Source organism: Momordica charantia, assembly GCF_013281855.1.
Source record: "Momordica charantia cultivar OHB3-1 chromosome 4 unlocalized genomic scaffold, Mcharantia_2.0 BLBB01000004.1, whole genome shotgun sequence".
NCBI classification, from domain to species: Eukaryota; Viridiplantae; Streptophyta; class Magnoliopsida; order Cucurbitales; family Cucurbitaceae; genus Momordica; species Momordica charantia.
Genome location: NW_028275162.1, coordinates 24,612,989 through 24,632,923, shown reverse-complemented (window position 1 = coordinate 24,632,923; position 19,935 = coordinate 24,612,989). Strand labels below are relative to the sequence as shown.

General features: G+C 36.0%; 3 protein-coding genes across 14 annotated transcripts; 1 reads left to right on the top strand and 2 right to left on the bottom strand.

Annotated features, from left to right (window-relative positions):
- The first annotated feature begins 29 nt into the window (after positions 1-29).
- On the top strand, positions 30-3,754 carry LOC111006038 (co-chaperone protein p23-1). 2 transcript variants are annotated; one of them, XM_022277773.2, is made up of 6 exons: positions 30-189; positions 1,521-1,707; positions 1,800-1,962; positions 2,095-2,132; positions 2,352-2,409; positions 2,495-3,754. In XM_022277773.2, exons 1-6 carry the CDS (start codon positions 185-187, stop codon positions 2,587-2,589), a joined length of 546 nt encoding a protein of 181 aa, XP_022133465.1. In that variant the 5' UTR covers positions 30-184; the 3' UTR covers positions 2,590-3,754. The 2 variants fall into 2 exon arrangements, with proteins under 2 accessions (XP_022133465.1, XP_022133466.1); XM_022277774.2 differs by having other exon boundaries at positions 31-189; positions 2,498-3,754.
- CPB (Subunits of heterodimeric actin filament capping protein Capz superfamily) lies at positions 3,573-10,404 on the bottom strand. Of its 2 annotated transcripts, XM_022277903.2 has the most exons (9): positions 10,263-10,404; positions 7,001-7,187; positions 6,135-6,205; positions 5,418-5,531; positions 5,112-5,194; positions 4,958-5,031; positions 4,748-4,867; positions 4,155-4,250; positions 3,573-3,884 (listed from the first exon to the last, which is right to left on the bottom strand). In XM_022277903.2, the coding sequence occupies exons 2-9, from the start codon at positions 7,127-7,129 to the stop codon at positions 3,804-3,806; spliced, it is 768 nt and encodes a 255-aa protein (XP_022133595.1). In that variant the 5' UTR covers positions 7,130-7,187; positions 10,263-10,404; the 3' UTR covers positions 3,573-3,803. The 2 variants fall into 2 exon arrangements, with proteins under 2 accessions (XP_022133595.1, XP_087979617.1); XM_088123491.1 differs by lacking the exon at positions 10,263-10,404 and having other exon boundaries at positions 7,001-7,614.
- Positions 9,872-19,564, bottom strand: LOC111006132 (Pseudouridine synthase family protein). Of its 10 annotated transcripts, none has more exons than XM_088123481.1 (17): positions 19,376-19,564; positions 19,067-19,259; positions 18,900-18,959; positions 18,596-18,698; positions 17,267-17,339; positions 16,992-17,037; positions 15,866-15,994; positions 15,199-15,280; positions 14,882-14,978; positions 14,591-14,651; positions 14,369-14,499; positions 12,201-12,318; positions 11,782-11,905; positions 11,510-11,617; positions 11,294-11,415; positions 11,099-11,175; positions 9,872-10,641 (listed from the first exon to the last, which is right to left on the bottom strand). In XM_088123481.1, the coding sequence occupies exons 2-17, from the start codon at positions 19,211-19,213 to the stop codon at positions 10,569-10,571; spliced, it is 1,551 nt and encodes a 516-aa protein (XP_087979607.1). In that variant the 5' UTR covers positions 19,214-19,259; positions 19,376-19,564; the 3' UTR covers positions 9,872-10,568. The 10 variants fall into 10 exon arrangements, with proteins under 10 accessions (XP_087979607.1, XP_087979610.1, XP_087979609.1 ...); XM_088123484.1 differs by having other exon boundaries at positions 9,872-10,422; XM_088123483.1 differs by having other exon boundaries at positions 9,872-10,414.
- Positions 19,565-19,935: the final 371 nt, after the last annotated feature.

Here is a 19,935-nt window from a genome sequence, read left to right as displayed (position 1 = left end):
AAACCGTTTGCAAAATTTGCATTTATCCTTCACTTCGGCGAACCGCCATCCCATTGTTTTTATCCCATGGCTTTGTTTCCCTCGCTCCATCTCTCTCCTTCCGAAGCGATTAAATTATCAAGCAAATCCGAAGCGGCGGAGCTGTGCAGCCTGTGTTCGCGATTCCGTTCATCGAGTTCCGAAGATGAGGTAATTAATTGGACAGTCGTTATTTCAATTCTCTTTGTTGCTTGTTCTATATCGAATAGAATGACGAGGAATCGATGATGTTTACAAGTTAAATTGAGGTGGTAAGTTCTTGTATCTGTCCGGTCGATTCGGAAGTCGATGGAAATCGAGAAGAATGGAGAAATTAGGGTTAATTGTTGGAGTTGTATGTTATTGTGATTGTTTTCTGCATGTTTATATACGATTGTACTTGAAAATGGAGTTTCACTCCGATGCGATGATGAAGAAACTAGAAGCTGGATGATCGGGTTGAGTATTTCACTTTCCATCGTCGAAACTGATACTCGATGTTTAAGAAGTTCTGAGGCGTTGGTGAAATGTGAAAATGGCGGTAAATCGCTTTATTACGGAAGCATATTTTTCTTCTTGAAAATTACAATGGATCGTGCCCAATACAAACTCGATTCCTGTTCTTTTTCTTTTGAAGTTTTACTTTTAGCTATCCGAATTTCAGAGTGTAAATCCTGCTTCAACTGTTAGAAATTGAGGTAATATATTCCCCACTTTTTATTATTATTATTATTTTTTTAATGTTTTGTATGGCATGTTGACTACTAAGTATTCAACATATTTATTGAATATGATGGTTATCCCTAGCTATAAGTTCACAGGTAGTCTAAAAGTTTTCGTTCAACTTCGAACGATAATTCTAAGTCATGCAAATGCTACACTGTACATTCTTTCTATAATAATGAAGTTTTTAAGTCTTGTTTGATAACTATTTTGTTTATGATTTTCTAAGTCATGCAAATGCTACACTGTACATTCTTTCTATAACAATGAAGTTTTTAAGTCTTATTTGATAACTATTTTGTTTATGATTTTCTAAGTCATGCAAATGCTACACTGTACATTCTTTCTATAACAATGAAGTTTTTAAGTCTTGTTTGATAACTATTTTGTTTATGATTTTCTGCTTTCGAAAATTAAGCTTACAACCACTCTTTCCACTCATGTGGCACTCTTTCTACTCATGTATCCCTTTGCCTTTGTCTTGTTATCAATTTTTTGAAAACGTTTTTAAAATCCAAGCCAACTTTTGAAAAAAAAAAAAGTAAATTTCAAAAATTTATTTTTGTTTTTAAAAGTCGGCTAAGAATTCAAATGTCTTATGAAGAAAGGTGAAAAAGAAAAATACTGAAGAAATGGTGAAAAAACAAGCATAATTTTTTGAAACAGAAAACTAAAAACAAAATCATTATTAAACGGGACCTTAATTATCTCTAATTATAAGTTTTGGTGCCATGTATTAGTGTCATTCCATCTGAGTTTTGTGTGTATTTATCTTACAGCCGACACCCTACATTAAGATGGGCACAAAGATCAGACAAGCTATTCGTAACAATTGACCTGCCAGATGCCCAGGATGTGAAGCTTAAGTTGGAGCCTGAAGGGAAATTTTTGTTTTCTGCAATCAGTGGAGCAGAGAAGATACCATATGAAGTTGACATTGATCTCTATGATAAAGTTGTCATAAATGTATAATCTCATTAACTTTTTGCCTTTCACTCTTCATTTTAGTTTTCCTTTTAAAAGCTAAGGCACTAACCGTTGAAACACAATAATTGCAGGAGAGCAAGGCTAATGTTGGCATGAGAAACATTCGGTACTTGATAGAAAAGGCTGAAGAGAAGTGGTGGAGCAGGTTGTTGAAGCAAGAAGGGAAACCTCCTGTGTTTGTGAAAGTTGATTGGGACAAATGGATTGACGAAGATGAGGAAAAAGGAAACAAGCGTGAGTTTGTATCTTTTGGCAGCCTTCTCTAATAGTCTCTTTTTTTTTTCCTTTTTTTAATTTCTTTTTCCCATTATCTGTTGGCAAGTTTTGATTGAAGAGGCTTTCTTACCCTGTTAATCTAATTCGCAGCTGGAAATGATATGGACTTCAGTGACTTGGACTTTTCAGTAAGTTTATTTATTTATTTATTTTTTGTGTTATATATAAGATCATCTCAAATGTCATATAAATTTCTAATCATATTTAACTTAAGCTTTGTGAATATTTTTGCCAATTGGAGTGCTTTCTTTTAGGGGTTCCATCCCCTTTTGTAACAGGCGATAATGAAATCTACCACAGTTTCTTATTTCTATAAAAATAATGTTGTGATCATCTTTGATCTCTAGAAACTTGGTATGGGTGCTGGTGGAGGCATGGATGCTGATGACTTGGGAGAGGATGATGGTTAGTTTGACGAGTTTCAAATCATATATCTGAATATTTCTAACGCATTTGTGTGTGCACTGAAATCGTGTTTTTATCGCTGTAGAAGACGATAAAGAGGGAGAACAGAAAGACCAAGCACCTCTTGCAGAAACCATTGAGCCTGGCTCTACAAGCAGCGAACCTGATGCTAAAGCTTAACCTTGTGCAGCTCATGCCCTGCAGCCAGTTGATGCTAGCTTCTCCGCGTGAAAAAATGCTAAGTTTTGGGTTTTGTTTTTTTTGTTTTCTCCTACGTTTTAGTGGCAAGTGTGGGTGTAGTGAGTTGTGTGTGTATTTGAATTTTGGAATTCTGAGGTCTAGAGGGGGAGTTTTCATATTTTCTTTGCGTTTAGTTGTAGGATTCTTTACTTTGAGGGTGTTGATATCTTCTCCACGTTCAGTTTAAAAATTGTTGCTTCTATTTCGTACCATAGGCATTGTGCTCTATAATTTCATCTATTTGTATACTCGAAGGGAAATTTTAATTTATAATCTTATAGCAGTATCTACTATTTTCATCAATATCTTGACACATCTTTAAGTGATATATTATTTTATCTTACGAATCCCGTCCCAATTCCACCATTCTGATAATTGAGAGTTGGAGCTTTGCACTCTAATACTCAGGGGCATCCGCGTCCACTCCAAGGTCCGACCTCGAGAGACATCAAGGACTTTTGGTATTAAAGTCACTAGAAGGTTCGAACTTGAGACTTCTAAACCAATATGATCAAGAGATCTCAAGTTCTCAAGTTCTTGTCAACTAGGTTGTCCCTTGAGGTTGAATCCCACGCCATTCTTAACATGTAGCGATGGTATCAAACAGCAAATTGTAGCATGGAAAGTTTTTGGTACTACTGTAGACAAGAAATTTCCTCAAATTGCCTTTCACCATATCTTGCCATCCATTTTTTAGATGAACACAACTTGGAAGGTTCCTATTAGATCTTTATTTTGATTGCTACATTGTATTTAATAAATTAGAGGGTCTCGTTACTATATTTCATCTGATACATAGAAGCCAGATCAAAAGATGTGGTATTTTGTAGCATTAATAATGAAAATCAGTTGACATTGTAATTAATTAGAGATGCAAAATTCTCTCCTTTTTAGTTTAATTTTTTTTATAATTAAACAATAACTAACTAAATGCAACCTTCAATTTAGAATTGGGTCCCAAATATGCAACATGACAACTAAACTACCAAGCCTACAATACAACCAATCAGTACACACACAATTAAACAGTATTTTTTTAACATGAATTAAGATTTGAAAGGACAATCAAAATAAAATCACACTGTTACAGCTGCATTAAAAAAAACAGACTTACAAACTATCGAGCCGCTATGATGCAGTATCAGCAGCAGCCCTCACTTGGCGGGTCTCATATGCACCACTTCAGAGTGTGGTCGCAAGGTGCAAACCATCTCTTTTGTTTTTCCAAAATACACCTGTTGAGAACATCACATAGTATAATAATGGCATGAGGATCAACAATCAAGAGATAACAAGGCAAGAGAGAAATGAAATATCAAGGTTCTGTTTGATAATGATTTTGTTTCTAGTTTTCTGTTTCTAGAAGTGGTTAGGATGACTTCCTCACGATTTCTCTAGTATGTTTTTCAGCTTTCTTAAAGACATGTTTTAAGCCAAATTAAAAAATAAAAACTAGTTTTTAGAAACTGCTTCTTCATCAAACATATCTTAGGGGAGACAATTACCTGATCTAGTGAATTCCTCAGCTTGCTTTCCATTTCTTCGATCATTCGTCCCATGTTACAAAGATGACCTTCTGCAACTGAGAGCTTCATCTTCATCTATCATGGAAGTAAGGGAACTAGTATTACAGACTAACACATACACGCATGGATGAAAAAGGAAAACCATCAAACTAACATGGTAGAGCATGGCAGAACTTTTAACAGAGGAGTCCTATTTACAGGCATCTTTGTTGTTGACTCATTATGGGGGCAGAAGGTAAACTATCAAAAAATACAACTGGAAGAAAACTGTGTAATGGTTTCACTACAGGCTTAACTTTTACTTCCAGTAAGGAAGGGAATTCTTGAAGGTAGTCACATTTATATCTTTTAAAATGGATGTTATGTAGTGCCTAAAACACTCACTCAAACAGTCAAACACATGATCTAGAATGAAGAGAACAGGAGTAGATGAAAATAGAGGAGTTTTGGGCCCCGTAGAATTTTTCTCAGGAATAAGGAGGTTGGAATGCTGCTCCCACCCTGGTAATTATTCATGCAACATCAACTATTTGAATCTACAGAGTCAAAATACAAAGTTCATTCCAATGTACCTGTCTTCTAAGCGAACCAGACAAACTAAAAGTTCCCGATGCGTTGTTATCAGTTGTCAATGACAGCATGACCGTACTTGTTAAACAGTAACTAGCTGTTCCCTCATCTTCAAGCCGGACCTGAATTTAGAAAGAGATTAGCAGAGTACATGAGAGCACGTGGCTCTAAATTCTAATAAATGATCTGTCATCGATGATAACAAAAACTACCTCAATAACATGAATAGCATCCCATGCTCCCTCCTGTAGAAACCCCCTTCGACCGTGACCAGTCTTTGAGCCATCTTTATCCTCAAAAATAGCATCACATGAGTAAACCCATCACTTTTAATAATGCTCACACTCCTTCACTGGTTAGTCTTACCTTTCTTTATCAAGAAACAGGCTACAAAACTATCACTGTCATCTTCCCACATATAGACAGATGAAATGCCACCTTCATAATACCTAACCAAGCATTTGTTTAAAGCAGCTGTCGTAAGAAATACATAATCGCACAAGGCAATTGGGTCTTAAATTCAAGGGAGTAGGTTTTACTTTTGAAACATAAGAAAAAATTATAGAAAATGCCTCTTGAATTTAGAAGTATACACTGGCTGCAGGTAGTATCTAGAACGTAATAATATTCTATTGCACAGGTGTCAAAAAGGAAGCAAGAAAAGGACCTCACTGGTCACGATAGATTGTGAATACATCATTTGCTTCAATTTCAAGTTTCCTCAACTCTATAGATGGCATCGCTCCATCTTTCAATGGTGGATGGTATTTGTTTGACCATGGTGATCTATATGGCAAGAAAAAGAACATGGCATCATACAGTGCATATATAAATTAATGACCCAAGATATTGTAAAAAAGCAGAAAAAAAGATTCAGTCAATAACCTATTTTTTCAATCTACCCCAACAGATCATACAGTCGTATAAATATTTCCAAACTTGAAATTCTTGAATTTTTCAACAGATTGTGTTTTTCTGATACTTAAATGCTGTAAAATTTGTTAGCTTACATAATTGGTGGTAGAAGGGAAAAACAGTGGTCATAGACTCGTAGCATTCATTTGACATTGAACCCCAAGAAATGTATGCTCTCCAATGGCACATATATATAAAAAAAATGGATTTATATATTGCACACCCACTGGCTTTGCCCATTTAAAAGAGAGGTACAAATACACATGGAATTGTAAAACATGCAAAGAATTTGTCTTGATGTTAGGAATGTATGTGAAACATGCTAAGTGCTAGTCATAACTGAACAACCTCTAATATTAAGGGCAAGGCAGATATTAAAATATCTATTAATTTAGGAAACTTGCTAAAACCATTGTGATGCATATTTATCATGCCTGGTGTCCAGATGCTGCAAAAGTTGATTCAAATACTTACCTATATGAATCAGCATCTCTGTTGTATTCACACAAAATGAACTCCTTCCCATTGTCCATATCACATATAACCTGTAAATGTTGTGATTTCTAATTCAGAAAACTTGGAAACTTTAATTAATTTTAACAACCTGAAGGGCTGTCAATTGAAATGAAAGACAAAACAATTCACGTTATTATAGAGAACTTAGCACCAAAGGTGACTTGGACAATAGTTATTAGCATGGTAGTGATAATCCAAGAGAGGGCCAAAGAGGGGAAAAAAGGGAAAGGAAAACAGCACCTATACACTATAACTTAAACAAGAAAGACCTTAAAAATGGAGTAAAAGAGAACTTGAAAGCGAATTAAAGAACCACTAACACATCCAACCTTGCCACCACAAAATATTCATCCTTAAACCCGTGGTTTTAGAGTATGTTATTGAGAAAACACAGAGAGTGAGAAACTCTCCTCTTATGATTATTGTAAAAGTTTGGTTTCAGGGTATCGTCTTCCAGGGGCCTTTAGAGATTAGTGAAATATTCGGATACAACCTTCGTTGTTCCAGAATTTGATCCTCAATCCTCATCATTTGATGCAGAGCCCACTTAATGAGAACCAGCAGGCAAGATAACGGCAATAGTTATGGGAATTGGGTTGAATCCGAACACAATAAGGCCGACAAACAATAATGGAGCGGGAAATTTCATCAAATCCCACCCCACCCCAAAAAAAAAAAAAAAATCGACAGATTAGAACCCTAAAATCCCACGAAATTTTCTGCGAGGGAGCACAGACACCGACAATAAACAAAAACAAACAACATTTCAGGGAAATTTCAAAACCACAACCGATTAACAGGGGAAAAGAGAGGAGAAACAGCACCTGCAGAGGCTGATCAATCTGGGACAGTAGATCGGAGGAGTGGTGGGGTAAGAGAGTAAGAAGAGCGGAGAGAGCAGTTTCGGAGTGCTTCGGAGGCATTCTCCTCATCAATCCCATTGCTGCATCCATTTTTTTTCCTCGTTTTTCGTCTCAATATCAACGCAAACACCACCGCGAGACGCAATTTCTGAAACCAGATTCAAATGAGAACTGAAAACGAAGGGAAATGGAAGAGAATTCGAAATGAGAGAGAGAGAAAATTTTGTCTCTCGTTCCTTTTTGTTGGTTTTGCCGAGAAAAAAAGGGAGAGCCTCTCGTTTGATCCGAGCTTCCCTCGCGGGAACGAGATCTTTCTCTGTACTTCGGATAAATATATTTTTCAATTTGTTAATCTTTTTGGGTCGCAATAATGACTTCACGTAATATTGTATTATTGTTTGAACAATAATAGAATTCACAATTGTCCCCATTTTCTTAGAGAGAAAGTTGTCTAGAATTTAACTCCAGGTCATTTTTCCATTTTTTTTTGGTTAAAAACAAATATGAACATGTGGCTTGTGTAAAGGCACGGGTGTCGAGCTTCAACTTGGACACATCGTCTGCGTAAGAGTCAACGTGTACTTGAACAGAATTTAACTCAACTTCACGTTACCTCGTATTTCTATTTGTAGGTTGCCAACTATGCTCACATCAACCTTACATCAAACCACCCGCAGACATGTCCAATAAGCCAAAACTGTTAAGGATCCCACATTGATAAAAGAAGGGACTTGTTTGTAATAGACATGGGCTACTCCTCTCATTGCCAATTGATTTTGAGATGGAACCCCATGAATATTAATATGGTATGGAACCCCATGAATATTAATAAAAACTACACCATACATATAATTTTACTCAACTAAATGATTGTAACGGAAAAAAACAATTTTCAATATGTTAATTATATAATTTTGTAAAAAATAGCCTTAACCCACTAATCTTGGGAAGCTGATCTATATTTCAAAAGTAATTTAGTCTTTTTTTTTAATTCCTAAAAAGTGGTTGGGTAGAAAATAAATCTAATTTTATAATAATTGTTCAAATATATGATTTCTTATAAACATCTTAATGAAAATCGTTTTCAACAAAATGGTCAATCTAATTTCGGTTCAACTTTTCAACACTAAGTCGCCCTTTTTGTGTTTAAAAAAAAAAGTTACCTTTTTAGACCTTGTTCTCAACACACTTTGAATCAAAATTAATTGTTTTAAATCGTCTTCTTATTTGGACAAAATATTTTATTAATTTTTTTACATTTCTAAAAGATTCAATATCTCAATTTCAATAATAAATAAACTGATATAGACAATTTTACTTCGGTTCAATTAATCATCGATCTAAAGCATAATTCTGTTCAAACCCATCTCTCTACAATATAATTTATTTCAAAATGAAAAATATTAAAAACCAGATTCTTTTTAAAAGAGTTTATTAAAAAATAAACAAATAAAAAATCCAGTGGGGGCACGAGCAAACAGTAAACTAATGGTTTCCCCACATACGATATGGAAAATTGAGTGTGTGACTGATGATAGAAATTTGACTTTAGGTCTTGTCCTGGTTGTCTTCTTTATGAGCTGTTCTTGCCTTCAATCTACTCATTCTTCCTCATTACGAGGAGAAAAGAAAAAAAAACAATTAGAAAAATCTTCCCTTTTTAGTGTATTAAAGATTAAAGATGAAGTTGCAACTTCCAAGTAACTTAGAAAATACTTTTTCACTGTATTATTTATATAATTTAACAATTGTCTATAATTTTAATATATAACAATAATATTTTAGTCTCTACAATTTAATTCAAATCTCATCAAAACTAAATATTATTTATAGTAAGAAACAATTCAAGTTTGGTGGTTTAAAAACACATTTTATCAATTAAACTTCATTAATTTAACAACATTTTTCACAATTGAAACTAAATCGTTACAAATTTCAAACCTTACGTACTAAAATTTAAGTACCAAATTGTAAAAAAAAAAAAAATACAACAATCGAATTATTACAAATTAAAGTTCAATTACTAAATCGTTATTTCCACGAAAATACAGAGACCAAAAATTATTTTTCACCTAAAAAATTTAATTCGAACATAATTTAATAAATAAAACACCTATTATCTTCTTTAATGTTCTTAAATATATCCTAAAATAATTCGAATTAATTGAGATACTTTTAAGGAAGATAAAAGTATACCATTGAACCCAATTCAGCTTAGTAAGGATGATTAAATGAAAAGATTAGAAGATTGCGAACATTATGTATAATTATTATTCAATATGTACCGATTTTGACAAGTTTAAGACAGAATCATAACTTTTTTTCTAATAAGGTTAAAGTGAAATCATAATTAACTTGAAAGATCTTTTTTTCTTTTGACCAATCACATTGACCCTATTCTTTGGCATACCCAAAGTAAAAAAAGCCAATCAGCTGTGATGCAATTACCTGATATCATTGCTATAATTGTCATACTAAATTCCAAGACTTTTTATGCATTAAGAAAAAATTTAACTTTTAACCATAGTAAATCAATATAACTGCTCTGGTTAATTATCAATCATCTGATATTTTTGCTATTATGCCCCCTTAACTAATCTTGTCTCAAGCACCTAACTCAATGACACCAATTGGCCAACTCAGCCGGTTAGATCGCTACTCTGATTTGAATCTCTTCTCTTTAAGCCCTTTGCTTATCACTAACCCCAATGATACTACGCCAACTCTGAGTAGTTCATCTCAGATTATTATTCAGAAGCAAAGAAAAGAAAACCTAATATTTGTGACAAAAACAAGTTGAACTTTTTGCTGAGTTCAGAACATTAAAAAACATAAGGCACAGAACGATCACTTGTCACAGTCAATATAATAAAACCATAAAAAATCATTAGGCCAACCCAGTCAGTTAGATAGTTACCCTGGTTCGAAGTTCGAACCCATTTTCTTAAAGCCCTCAACTTATCACTAACTCCAATGCAGTGCCCCAATGACACTGCAGGGTAGTTCATCGCCAATCATTTTTCAGAAACAGAGAAAAGAAACCTAATCTTTGTGACAAAAACAAGCTAAACTTTAGCTTAGTTTGAGAACATTAAAAAACATAAGGCAGAGGACCATCACTTGTCACTGTCAATATAATAAAACCATAAAGATATGAATAATAATTGGAAGGAAGGGGGGGGCAGGGTAAGTGAGAAAAATGATTTGGTCTGAGTTCATGCACCTGGATTCATGATGATGGTGCAAGTTGATGTTTAGGGACTGGTTGGGCTGTCAGCTTTTGGTCGCAGGAGGGATCGGCTGGGTCGCCTCCCCTTCATTACCGGTGCTCATGATTACTGCCTTCTGCTCTTTTGATGTTTGGCATTCAAAACTCTGCAAAACTACAGATACAGTAATTATTAAATTTTACTCCCTGTTGTACTCATTTTATTTTTACCCGATCGAAATTATAAGTTAATGTAATCCTTTAGTGAGGGTGGGTTTTTTATTTCGAGATACAAGAGGGCTTGAACTTGAACTGCAGATGTCAACACGCAAGTCTTTTGCCACCGTGCCTAGGGTGAGTTATAAGTTCACTATTAAGAATTCTTCTCGTACTTCTAAAAAAATTAGATTAAATAATAAGTTAGATCACTAGTACTACACAAAAGTTTGTGCATGTTTTTGAACTTCTTTTAACTTTTAAAAATATTTAATAAGTCTCTAAAGCTTTCAATATTGTGTCTAATAAATCGCTAAACTTACAATATTGTATCTAACAGATCCATGAACTTTAAGGTGTCCAAAAATCAATTTTGTATCAAACAAGTCTCACACTTTTAAAAAATTTAAAGATCTGTCATGAAAGATTAGGAACTAATTAGACACAATTTTAAACATTAAAAATCTGGTAAATATTTTTTAAAGTTCAAAGAACTATCGGAGAAGGGACAATAAATTTAGGAAAAAAATATTGAAGTACTTTCTTTAAACCACTCTTTCTAAGCCTCATAATGTTTTATAAATTTGAAAAGCGATTATAATGTGGAAAAGTATGTAATTCATGCGCTATGTTACCCATGCCTACGGAGATGTATTTGATCAACTCCTCTTTGAGGCTGAGTCAAGCTTGGCACGCCGCTCTTCATATGAAGCTGGACACAAGTAAAATTAGTTGTTAGATTTAAAAGAAAAGAGAACAATAGGGTTTAGAACAGTATCTTCAGTTGTGTAGTCAGTGGTTATTTAAGGTATTGTACTACATGACATTACCGAATAGATAATCCCTAGCCAACTGAGTCTTAGGATGCAGAACTTACGCTCAGTTGGTCTTGACAATAGGGCAACATGACAAATTTTCTTCTTTGATTTTCTATTCTCCGAGGAACTCCGATCTGGAGGGAAGAGAAAGTGGCCACATCAGTATCATAAATCAATTGGAACAGAAAAGACTCATGAATTATAATAGGGAAACTTTTCAATTCCAACCGTCTGTGATGGGCAAACAGCTTAAGAGAGCTTCTTTGAAAATTGCAGCTTGGAGCTCGTATGCTTGGACTTGATTCGTTAAATGCGACTCTAGAGCTTCTCCAGCATCTACGATCAGAAACAATGTAGACAAGAAGATCCATTAAATATAGAACAATAATATAGTGACAAATGAGGTGAAAAAAGAGAGTATATATGAGGCAGTAATCGGGTTATCTTTATGATCACTTGTTAAAGGTTTCATGTAGTAGTAAACATATTCATAAATGTACCTGATGAACACCCAAACTTGACAACTTCAAATTCACAAGAATGAAGAACCAGAGGATTTTCTGAAGCCATAACGTATTGAGGCTTCCTTGGTATTCTTGATGGATCCAGTAGAATATCTATGACCTACAAAATTTACTAGTCCACTTCATCTGTTACCGCAATCATTGAGGAAAAACAACAGATGCCTTAAAAGAGCAGTGAAGTCATGCTTAGGGTTTACCAAGACCAAGAAATAAGAGTAATAATTTGGGTGTCAAATCTTAAAAACAACATCTGACGGTTACTAGATTTACCATTATTTGTTTGTTTTCTATTTCCATGGTCAAATGCAAGTACTTTTAACGTATTAAAAGCAACTTATTTAAGCAGGATTCAGATAAGGGGGAAAAAAATAGAATTCAAGACTTCTGGCACGCACATCAGGATCCTCAAGGCCTTGGCCAACCATGAAGACTACAGCAACCATGCAGCGGACCTGATGCCAAAGGAAAGCACTGCCTTCTATGTTGAATACCCATAATTTATTGCCTTCCATCCTGCCAAAGTGCCAAAAATCTCCAATATAAGAAACTAAAAGAATCCGAATTTCTCATTTTCTTTTTAAGAAACAAAATATTTCCATAGATGCGTGCATGTGAGCGAGAGAGAGATAACTTTATTTTAGATATGGTGATGCACATTTTTGGGCAAGGTGACATGCCAATAGTCGTCCTGTGTCACTCTGACGTGGGCTTCAACAGAACTTACAAACAAAAACTTGTACCGGTGTGGTGCTCAGCCAACTGTATTCCGACACTTAAGTTAGTACTGAATAGTTAGAAAGAAGTTGTCTCAAGCCGAGCTGAATCGGATTGCAAGAGATTATGCACTCTGCCGTTATAAGAGGAGAGTTGTAGCTCTACCACTGCAGTTCCAGTATATGTCCTTTAACTGTTTTTCAACAGGCAATTAGAAAATCCTTTCATAGAAAAATTGTACTTCCACTGCCTCTGTGCCAAGGAGAGCTCACCTTTAGGAAGGGCTTACCCTTTGGACTTGATCATAGGATGGTCCCCAAGCCTCTGTGCCAAAGAGAGCTTGTTTCGCAAGGGGTCATCCTTTAGTCTTGGTCTTGGGGTGGACCCCAAGCCTTTGCGTCGAGGTGATCTTCTTTTGTGAGGTCCCATCCTTCCCCAAGTCTTTGTGCCGAGGAGAGCTCTTTTTGTGATAGCTCATCTTATATGCTGGTTCTTGGGATGGTCCTTGAGCCTTTGGCCAAGGTGAGCTCCTTTCATGAAAGCTCATCCTTTAGGTTTGTTCTTTAGGTGGGCTCCGAGACTTTGTGCCGATGAGAGCTTGTTTCACAAAAGGTAACCGTTTAGTCTTGGTCTTGAGGTGGTCCCAAGCCTTTGGGCCAAGGTGAGCTTCTTTCCTGAAGACTCATCATTTAAGCTTGATCTTGGGGTGGTCCCCAAGCCATTGTGCTGAAGAGAGCTCATTTTGCAAGGAGTCATCCTTTAGGATGAAATGGACTTAAAGGTGGTCCCCTAGCTTTGCGTTGGGGTGCGCTCCTATCCCAAGGACTCATCCTTTAGGAATGGACTTAAAAGGTCCCCAAGTCCCCCCTTTGTGTCAAAGAGAGCTTTTTTCGCAATAGCTCATCAATCTTGATCTTTCAGTGGTCCCCAAGCCTTTACGCCAAGGTGAGCTCTCCTTTCGCGAAGGCTCATCTCCTTTAGGGATGGTCCTACGGTGATGTCCAAGCCCTGGTGATAGTGGGAGCTCTTTTCGCAAGCGTTCATCCATTAGTCTTGATCACGGTGTGGTCCCCAAGAGTTTCCACAAAAATGAGATCCTTTCGCAGATTTTATCCTTTAGGTTTGGTCTTGGGGTGGTCCCCAAGCCTTTGTGCCAAGAAAATCTACTTTCACGGGTGCTCATTTTTTAGGCTTGGGCTTGGGGTGGTCCCCTAGTCTGTATGCCAAGGAGAGCTAATTTTGCGAGGGCTCATCCTTTAGTCTTGGCCCTAAGACTTTGCACCGAGGTGAGTTGTTTTCGCGATGGCCCATCCTTTAGACTTGGTCTTAGAGTAGTCCCTAAGCCTTTGTGCCAAGGAGAGCTTTTTTCGCATGGGCCCATCCTTTAATCTTGGTCTTGGGGTGGTTTCTAAGCTTTTGAGCCAAGGTGAGCTCCTTTCGCAAGCATTCATTTTTTATCTTGGTGTTGAGGTGTTTCCCAGGCATTTGTGCTGAGGAGAACTCCTTTCGCGAGTGCTCATCCTTAGCTTTTTGTCTTAGGGTGGTCCTAAGCCTTCGTCTCGAGGAAATTTTCTCTCACAAGAGCTCATCTTTAATCTTGGTCTTGGGATGGTCTCGGAGCCTTAGCGCCTTCTTGAGCTCTTTCTCCAAGGGACGGAAAAAAGTAACATAAGCTTGATCAATAGCTACAAGATAGTTAATTCAGATGGCCCGAGAAGCAAACACGCAAAGCAACCTTGAGAATACAAATTGTTCCAGTTTCCAGTGACACCGAAGGCATTTTTAATTAAGCATGGCATAAAAAGTTCAATTGAAAAAGAGATTAAGAAGAACTGGTACCAAAGCCAACCTCATATCACAAGGAGAGATGTCAAATGACAAGATACGTCGCCTGTAATTGTGAACATTTGCTGCATCCATTTTGCAGAAATTTCTAAAGTCATGTTCCCCTACAAATTTCTTACCAGCCCTCTCCATAGCCTGGTGAAAAACACATATCAAAATTTTCACAAGCACCATCCAAATTACTTGTGCAAAAAGATTATAAGCTTAGTGCATAGTAGTTTCATACCGAGATATTCAAATTTGCTCCCCAAAATAAATATTTATACTTTCTCCTTAAACAACTAAATCTGTGCTGCACAAAGAGGCAACAAAAAATGCCAGAGTTAGCATTAATATTATGCTGAAATATTATGCTAAATAGACAAGTTTTACACTTAAAAGGAACGAAAAAACACAATAAGTTATTTAAAGAGGCATTGGCCATGCATTAAGTGTATGTGTGTGTGGAGCATCATGAAGTACTGATATGATTATCGGGTATAACACTTGAAAAGGGCATTATAAATGGAAGACGAACCTTGCACTGAAGCCAACTGGTACAGCACACCAGCCCAAAACCCGAATGTCATTAGGCAAGACTCTATTCATTACTCTCACATAATCAATTTCTTCATCTGAGAGTAAATATGAATGGAAGTGAAATTAAGATAATTGAATGGAAATAATAAATATGCACTATTCCAATTAGATCTTAAAAATTTCAGAATACAGCCATGTAAAAGAGAAAGCAAATTGTCTGACGTGCTCGACGTCATCGTTCAGCTGATTATAATGTCTCAAGTATTCACAAGTTATTAATAATAGGGAACAACTTTGGCAACATCAACTACTGACCGTGTTGCTCTTCTGCATTATGATTATTATTTTCAACACTGGAGTTGTGCTTAAGCTTTGACCGTAAATAAAGAGCGATTACCTGCATCAGAGTATGATTGCTATGAAATGAGAAAATTGAATTTAAATAATGAATGAAATGTCAACAGTCGCCTAATTAAACTTCTGTTCCTACCTCCTAGGTGACTAATGACTTACGGAACCAGAAAAGCTTTTGTACTTGGAAATTAATTTAAAAACCAAATTTCGTCATGAAAACTGTAGCCTTGATTATAATATTAGAAGTATGGTAAAAAAACAAATAATTGAAAGAATTGCGTTATCCATCTTCATCTCTTTGGTTTTCATATTAAAAAAATTAAGCTTTTTGAGCCGGATTCACGTGTGCATGCGTGTATGTGGATATAAATGAGGGAGACATATAGAATATTACAATATTTTCCTAGTCAACTTCATAAAAGAGATTGTATTAGATAAAAACTTTCATGCCTCAACAAAACCCCCAAGGACATGGAAGAGCTGGCAGGAAATATCATTTTGAACAGCTAGTAGAATAACCAAAGGTGAATTAATTCATGACAAGAAACTCAAAGTATTCTGAAAATAAGCATCGGCAACATTACAGTTATTATATAATGCTATCTAGATGTACAATCTTATTCCTTACATATTTTAAATGTCTTACTTGTCCAACAGATGAGACCCCCCTGTCTGTTCTCCCACATCTTGAATAACAAGACTCCTTCCTACCACCAACAAGAAGCCTAGCCTTCTCAAGAGCTCTGAAAATTTCAGACTGCAGGAAGATGACATAACAATTAAAATTTATTTTCACCCAACATTCCTCACATCCACCAAATCTACCTTCCCCTTACGGCCTTACCCCTCCCTTAAAACAACTTGGTGCTAAATGTTTACACCCACATGGTCCATTGCCTTAAGCATGAGGTCATATATTCCCTGGTTCCCTCAATTCTTTTTTCCTCAAAAAAAAAAAAAGATACACACACACAGAATTTAATTTATGTAATGTATTTTGACTTGTGAGGAGGGGAGGAAGTCTCAAAGAGGTTAGAAAGGCCCTCCACACTTCACACACACACACACATATATATATATCAAAAAGAGACATGATCTAGTGACGGCTGCAAAAATGGCTTGATCTAGAAAGTAAATGAGATATTATCTACGCCAACAAAAATATGATGGTTCTTATCTATCCTGGTGTTCCAAATAAAGCTTCTTATAGAGCATTTGCTTCGTTCTTGAATGGATTATGGACTATATTACTATTACTGGAGTGAAGCTCTAGTTGGGAGAGTTCCAAGCCTCTTGCAAACTTAGAGTCTGGTTACCTCATAATTCATGCTTAGAAATTCAAGAAATTTATGGCTCAAACTAATACATTGGTCAGAAGAATCAAGATGGACTGTTGAATGTGCTAGCATTCTTTAGTAAAATCCAAATCCGTGATTAAACAAACCATCAAAATAATCTTAATGGTATTCCTAGGCAACCAGGGATGGAAAGATATTTGTCAAAAAAGAAAGCCTTATATTAACTATTGGCATTTGCATGATGCGCATCCTAGCAGATGGTGTGATCAACAATTAGAAATAAAGGCAAAAGAATTGAACTAAGAATAGATCCTCTAAAAGGCATTATTAAATGTTTAGGCACTCCCAGTGAACATTGACAACCAATATTGAGCATTCTTGACAAATATTCCCACTACTAACATCATAATTGATAAATCATAAAATAAGATGTTGGAGCTTAATGTGAAACTGCACCTCAACTGTTGGTTCCATTTGGGCCTCTGAAGCAAAACCGTAGAACCTATACAGATGAAGTAACCAGGATTTCAGTCACTATCTGGGACAATGTAGAGATTTTCATAGTGCAGCAAAAAGAAAATAATTTTAAATACTATTTGCATGGATTCATCTTTTTACAAGATTTCTCTTTCGACTATGGGAGCAGATATTGAAGGACTTTGATGTACGGAAAAATTAATACAGGGAAAGTAAAAGGCACTGGTGTTGTCCATTATGGTTAGATTACATACCTCTGGCCGAAATACATGACTTTTAGAGCAATGTATCTCTTTGAATAGTGATCCATGGTCCTTGCATCATATCCTTCATTAAAAGAGAAAAAAAACTAAATTTGAGAGTAGAAACAGGCAAAGCATTCCAGTAAAATAATACATACTAGAGAAAGATTGAGGACTTTTGCGATATATGATAAACAACGTTGTAAGGTTTAATACGTCTTTGTGGGGTTCGGTCTCTAAGGCCTTTTATAATTATCAGTTAGGTGTCAATCAAGCCATTTTCTTTAATGGGCATCCTCTTCTTGGGCTGTTTTTTTTATGTCCTTTCTTGTTCTTCTTTTCATTTTTCTCAATGAAAGAGTGGTTTCTTATCAAAAAATTAAAAAAATAAACAACGTTGATGATATGCATGATAACTACCATGCATGATAACTACCGTAAATTATTTGATCTAAACTCTATAAACATTCCAAATTTGCTCATAAAAAGGGCTTGCCACTTTTAGACTGAAGCTTGCCATTTTCACCTTTCACTCAAAGTGGTAGCAACATCATTTTACTGTAGTTCAGACTCAGAGTCTTGGATTTCATAGTAATCATATATATATTTCATTGTTATGTATTACAATATATGACAGCTTATTTCACGATCCCATCACTACATTCTCCTCCATTCATATTTACGTGAGCTAAACCTACCCCCTAGGGTAGGTGAGAAAATGGCACCTACGCTGCTCAAATAACTGAGAAAAAAGGTACTTGCTCACCATTATTAATCTAGTTAGTTAATGTCTTATCCAAGTGATACTAAAACAAATAAATATTGTATATGAGATTTAGTTTTGATAACTTTTTTGTGAGTTGTTCTAAATCACTTTAATTCTTTAAGATTGTAAAAAGTGAGAAAGTGTCGGACCTTTGTGTATCCACCTCTATCCTCAGTCTCACAGTTGCCTTTTGGATCTTATCACAATGCGGCAGGACCTAAAAGTTGACTTTTTAATGGAGTTTCTGTAGATAATAACGTGACCAAAAGAGCAAGAAAAAGTTAAGAATTTTCTTTGAATAATTGGTTCGGAAGTGTCTGGAACTTGTTTTGATTTTTTTTTTAAATAAACTAACAGAAAACATGTTTGGTAATATTTTCTAGAACTCCTTTTTTTTTTCATAATTTTATTTTACTTTGTCCTCCCTTCGGCATCTCTCCGCCCACTCTTATATAAGTGAGCTACACCTATTCACCAGAGTACCCTGTTTCGGTATCCTCTTTTACACAAAATTAATAGGATTTTTATCAATATGATGAGCAAATAGACTATTCGTTCATAAAGTAACGACTGACCTGTTTTTTCTACTGCTTTCTTCTTAATAGTCTTGTCTCTCGGACTTTCATATTCCTTGCTTTTCTCGATCAAGCTATTGCCGTCCTCAAATTTTATCTTCCTCTGCACGAATTCATGTTTAGTCCCTAACGGAATGTCTACCATCAAAACTAGTGTAGGATGACAGCTAAAGAGCTCTTATTTCAATTCTAATATATGCATATCACGTAAAACACTTGTTACGCCATTCTACATTGATGAATGGACATGTCAGGAAAGGGAAAAAAAATTACTATTAGTTATTAAAGAATTAGTCGACCAAACCTCAGAACAGCAACAACTTGAAAGCCGAGTGGATAGTTTCGAATTTTCATCTTCTAATTCCTGTTTCGATTGGGATCAAACGTCAGCCATGGCTCTGTCGATACTTCGCCAGTTTTCTCTTTAGAAAACGAATGTTGCAATAGGAGTAGCAGGAAATAAAGTCAAACCTTAACTCTGTCTTGGAGAAGACGAATCTGGGATTTCAGATTAGCGATTAGGTTTTCATCCGAAATTTGAGACTCCATAGCTCCTGACAACGCCTCGATTGCTCCGGCAGCTTCTCTGCGGTCGAGAGAACGTTCCGCACCGTCCATTAATCCTTGTAAGTCAAGAAATGCAGCCCCAGAGTTCAGAAGGCCCCTGCAAAAGAATTATTGCGAGGCAAAATACGTAAAACGGCCCCAAAGTTCAGACGAAATTCGGAATTCATCGCGAGGCAAGAGAAAATCCACGAGAAGCAGAGAAACAACACGTACTGTAGCCCTTCTTGCAAGGCAAAAGAAACACAGTGCTACTGCAATGGGAAGATCACGTCACACAACTGGTTGCACACAGAAACCCTAGAAAAACCCTAACAAAGAAACTTCTCTGAAAACTGAGATTCAGCTGTTGAAAACGATAAGAAAATCGACGAAGAAACAGATAAATGTGAAGTTCCTACTTCTTGGAGCCATTTCAGAAGGCGGGAACGTATTTATAGAGCAAGTATTCATGTACGAGTTATCGGACTTTGTACGCTATCTGTCGTGGGCTTAAGCTAAAGGCCCAATTCTGTTCGGAAGCCCACGTTACGAATCCATCCAGATCGACTTCTGGGCTTTTTGTATCCCACGGCCCACTATACCATCTCTCTTTTTTTTTTTTCTTTCAATCAATTTAAAAATATTATAAACATTGTAAAAACTAGATGCCATTAAAAAGAAAGATGTCTCAATAGCCTTTCCTTTATGTGTCCAACTTTTCCATTTGGTTAGTGTCCCCGAGTTTCAAATTGGTCAATCTCCAAGTGCTTAATTTTCAAATGTCTCATGTGTTT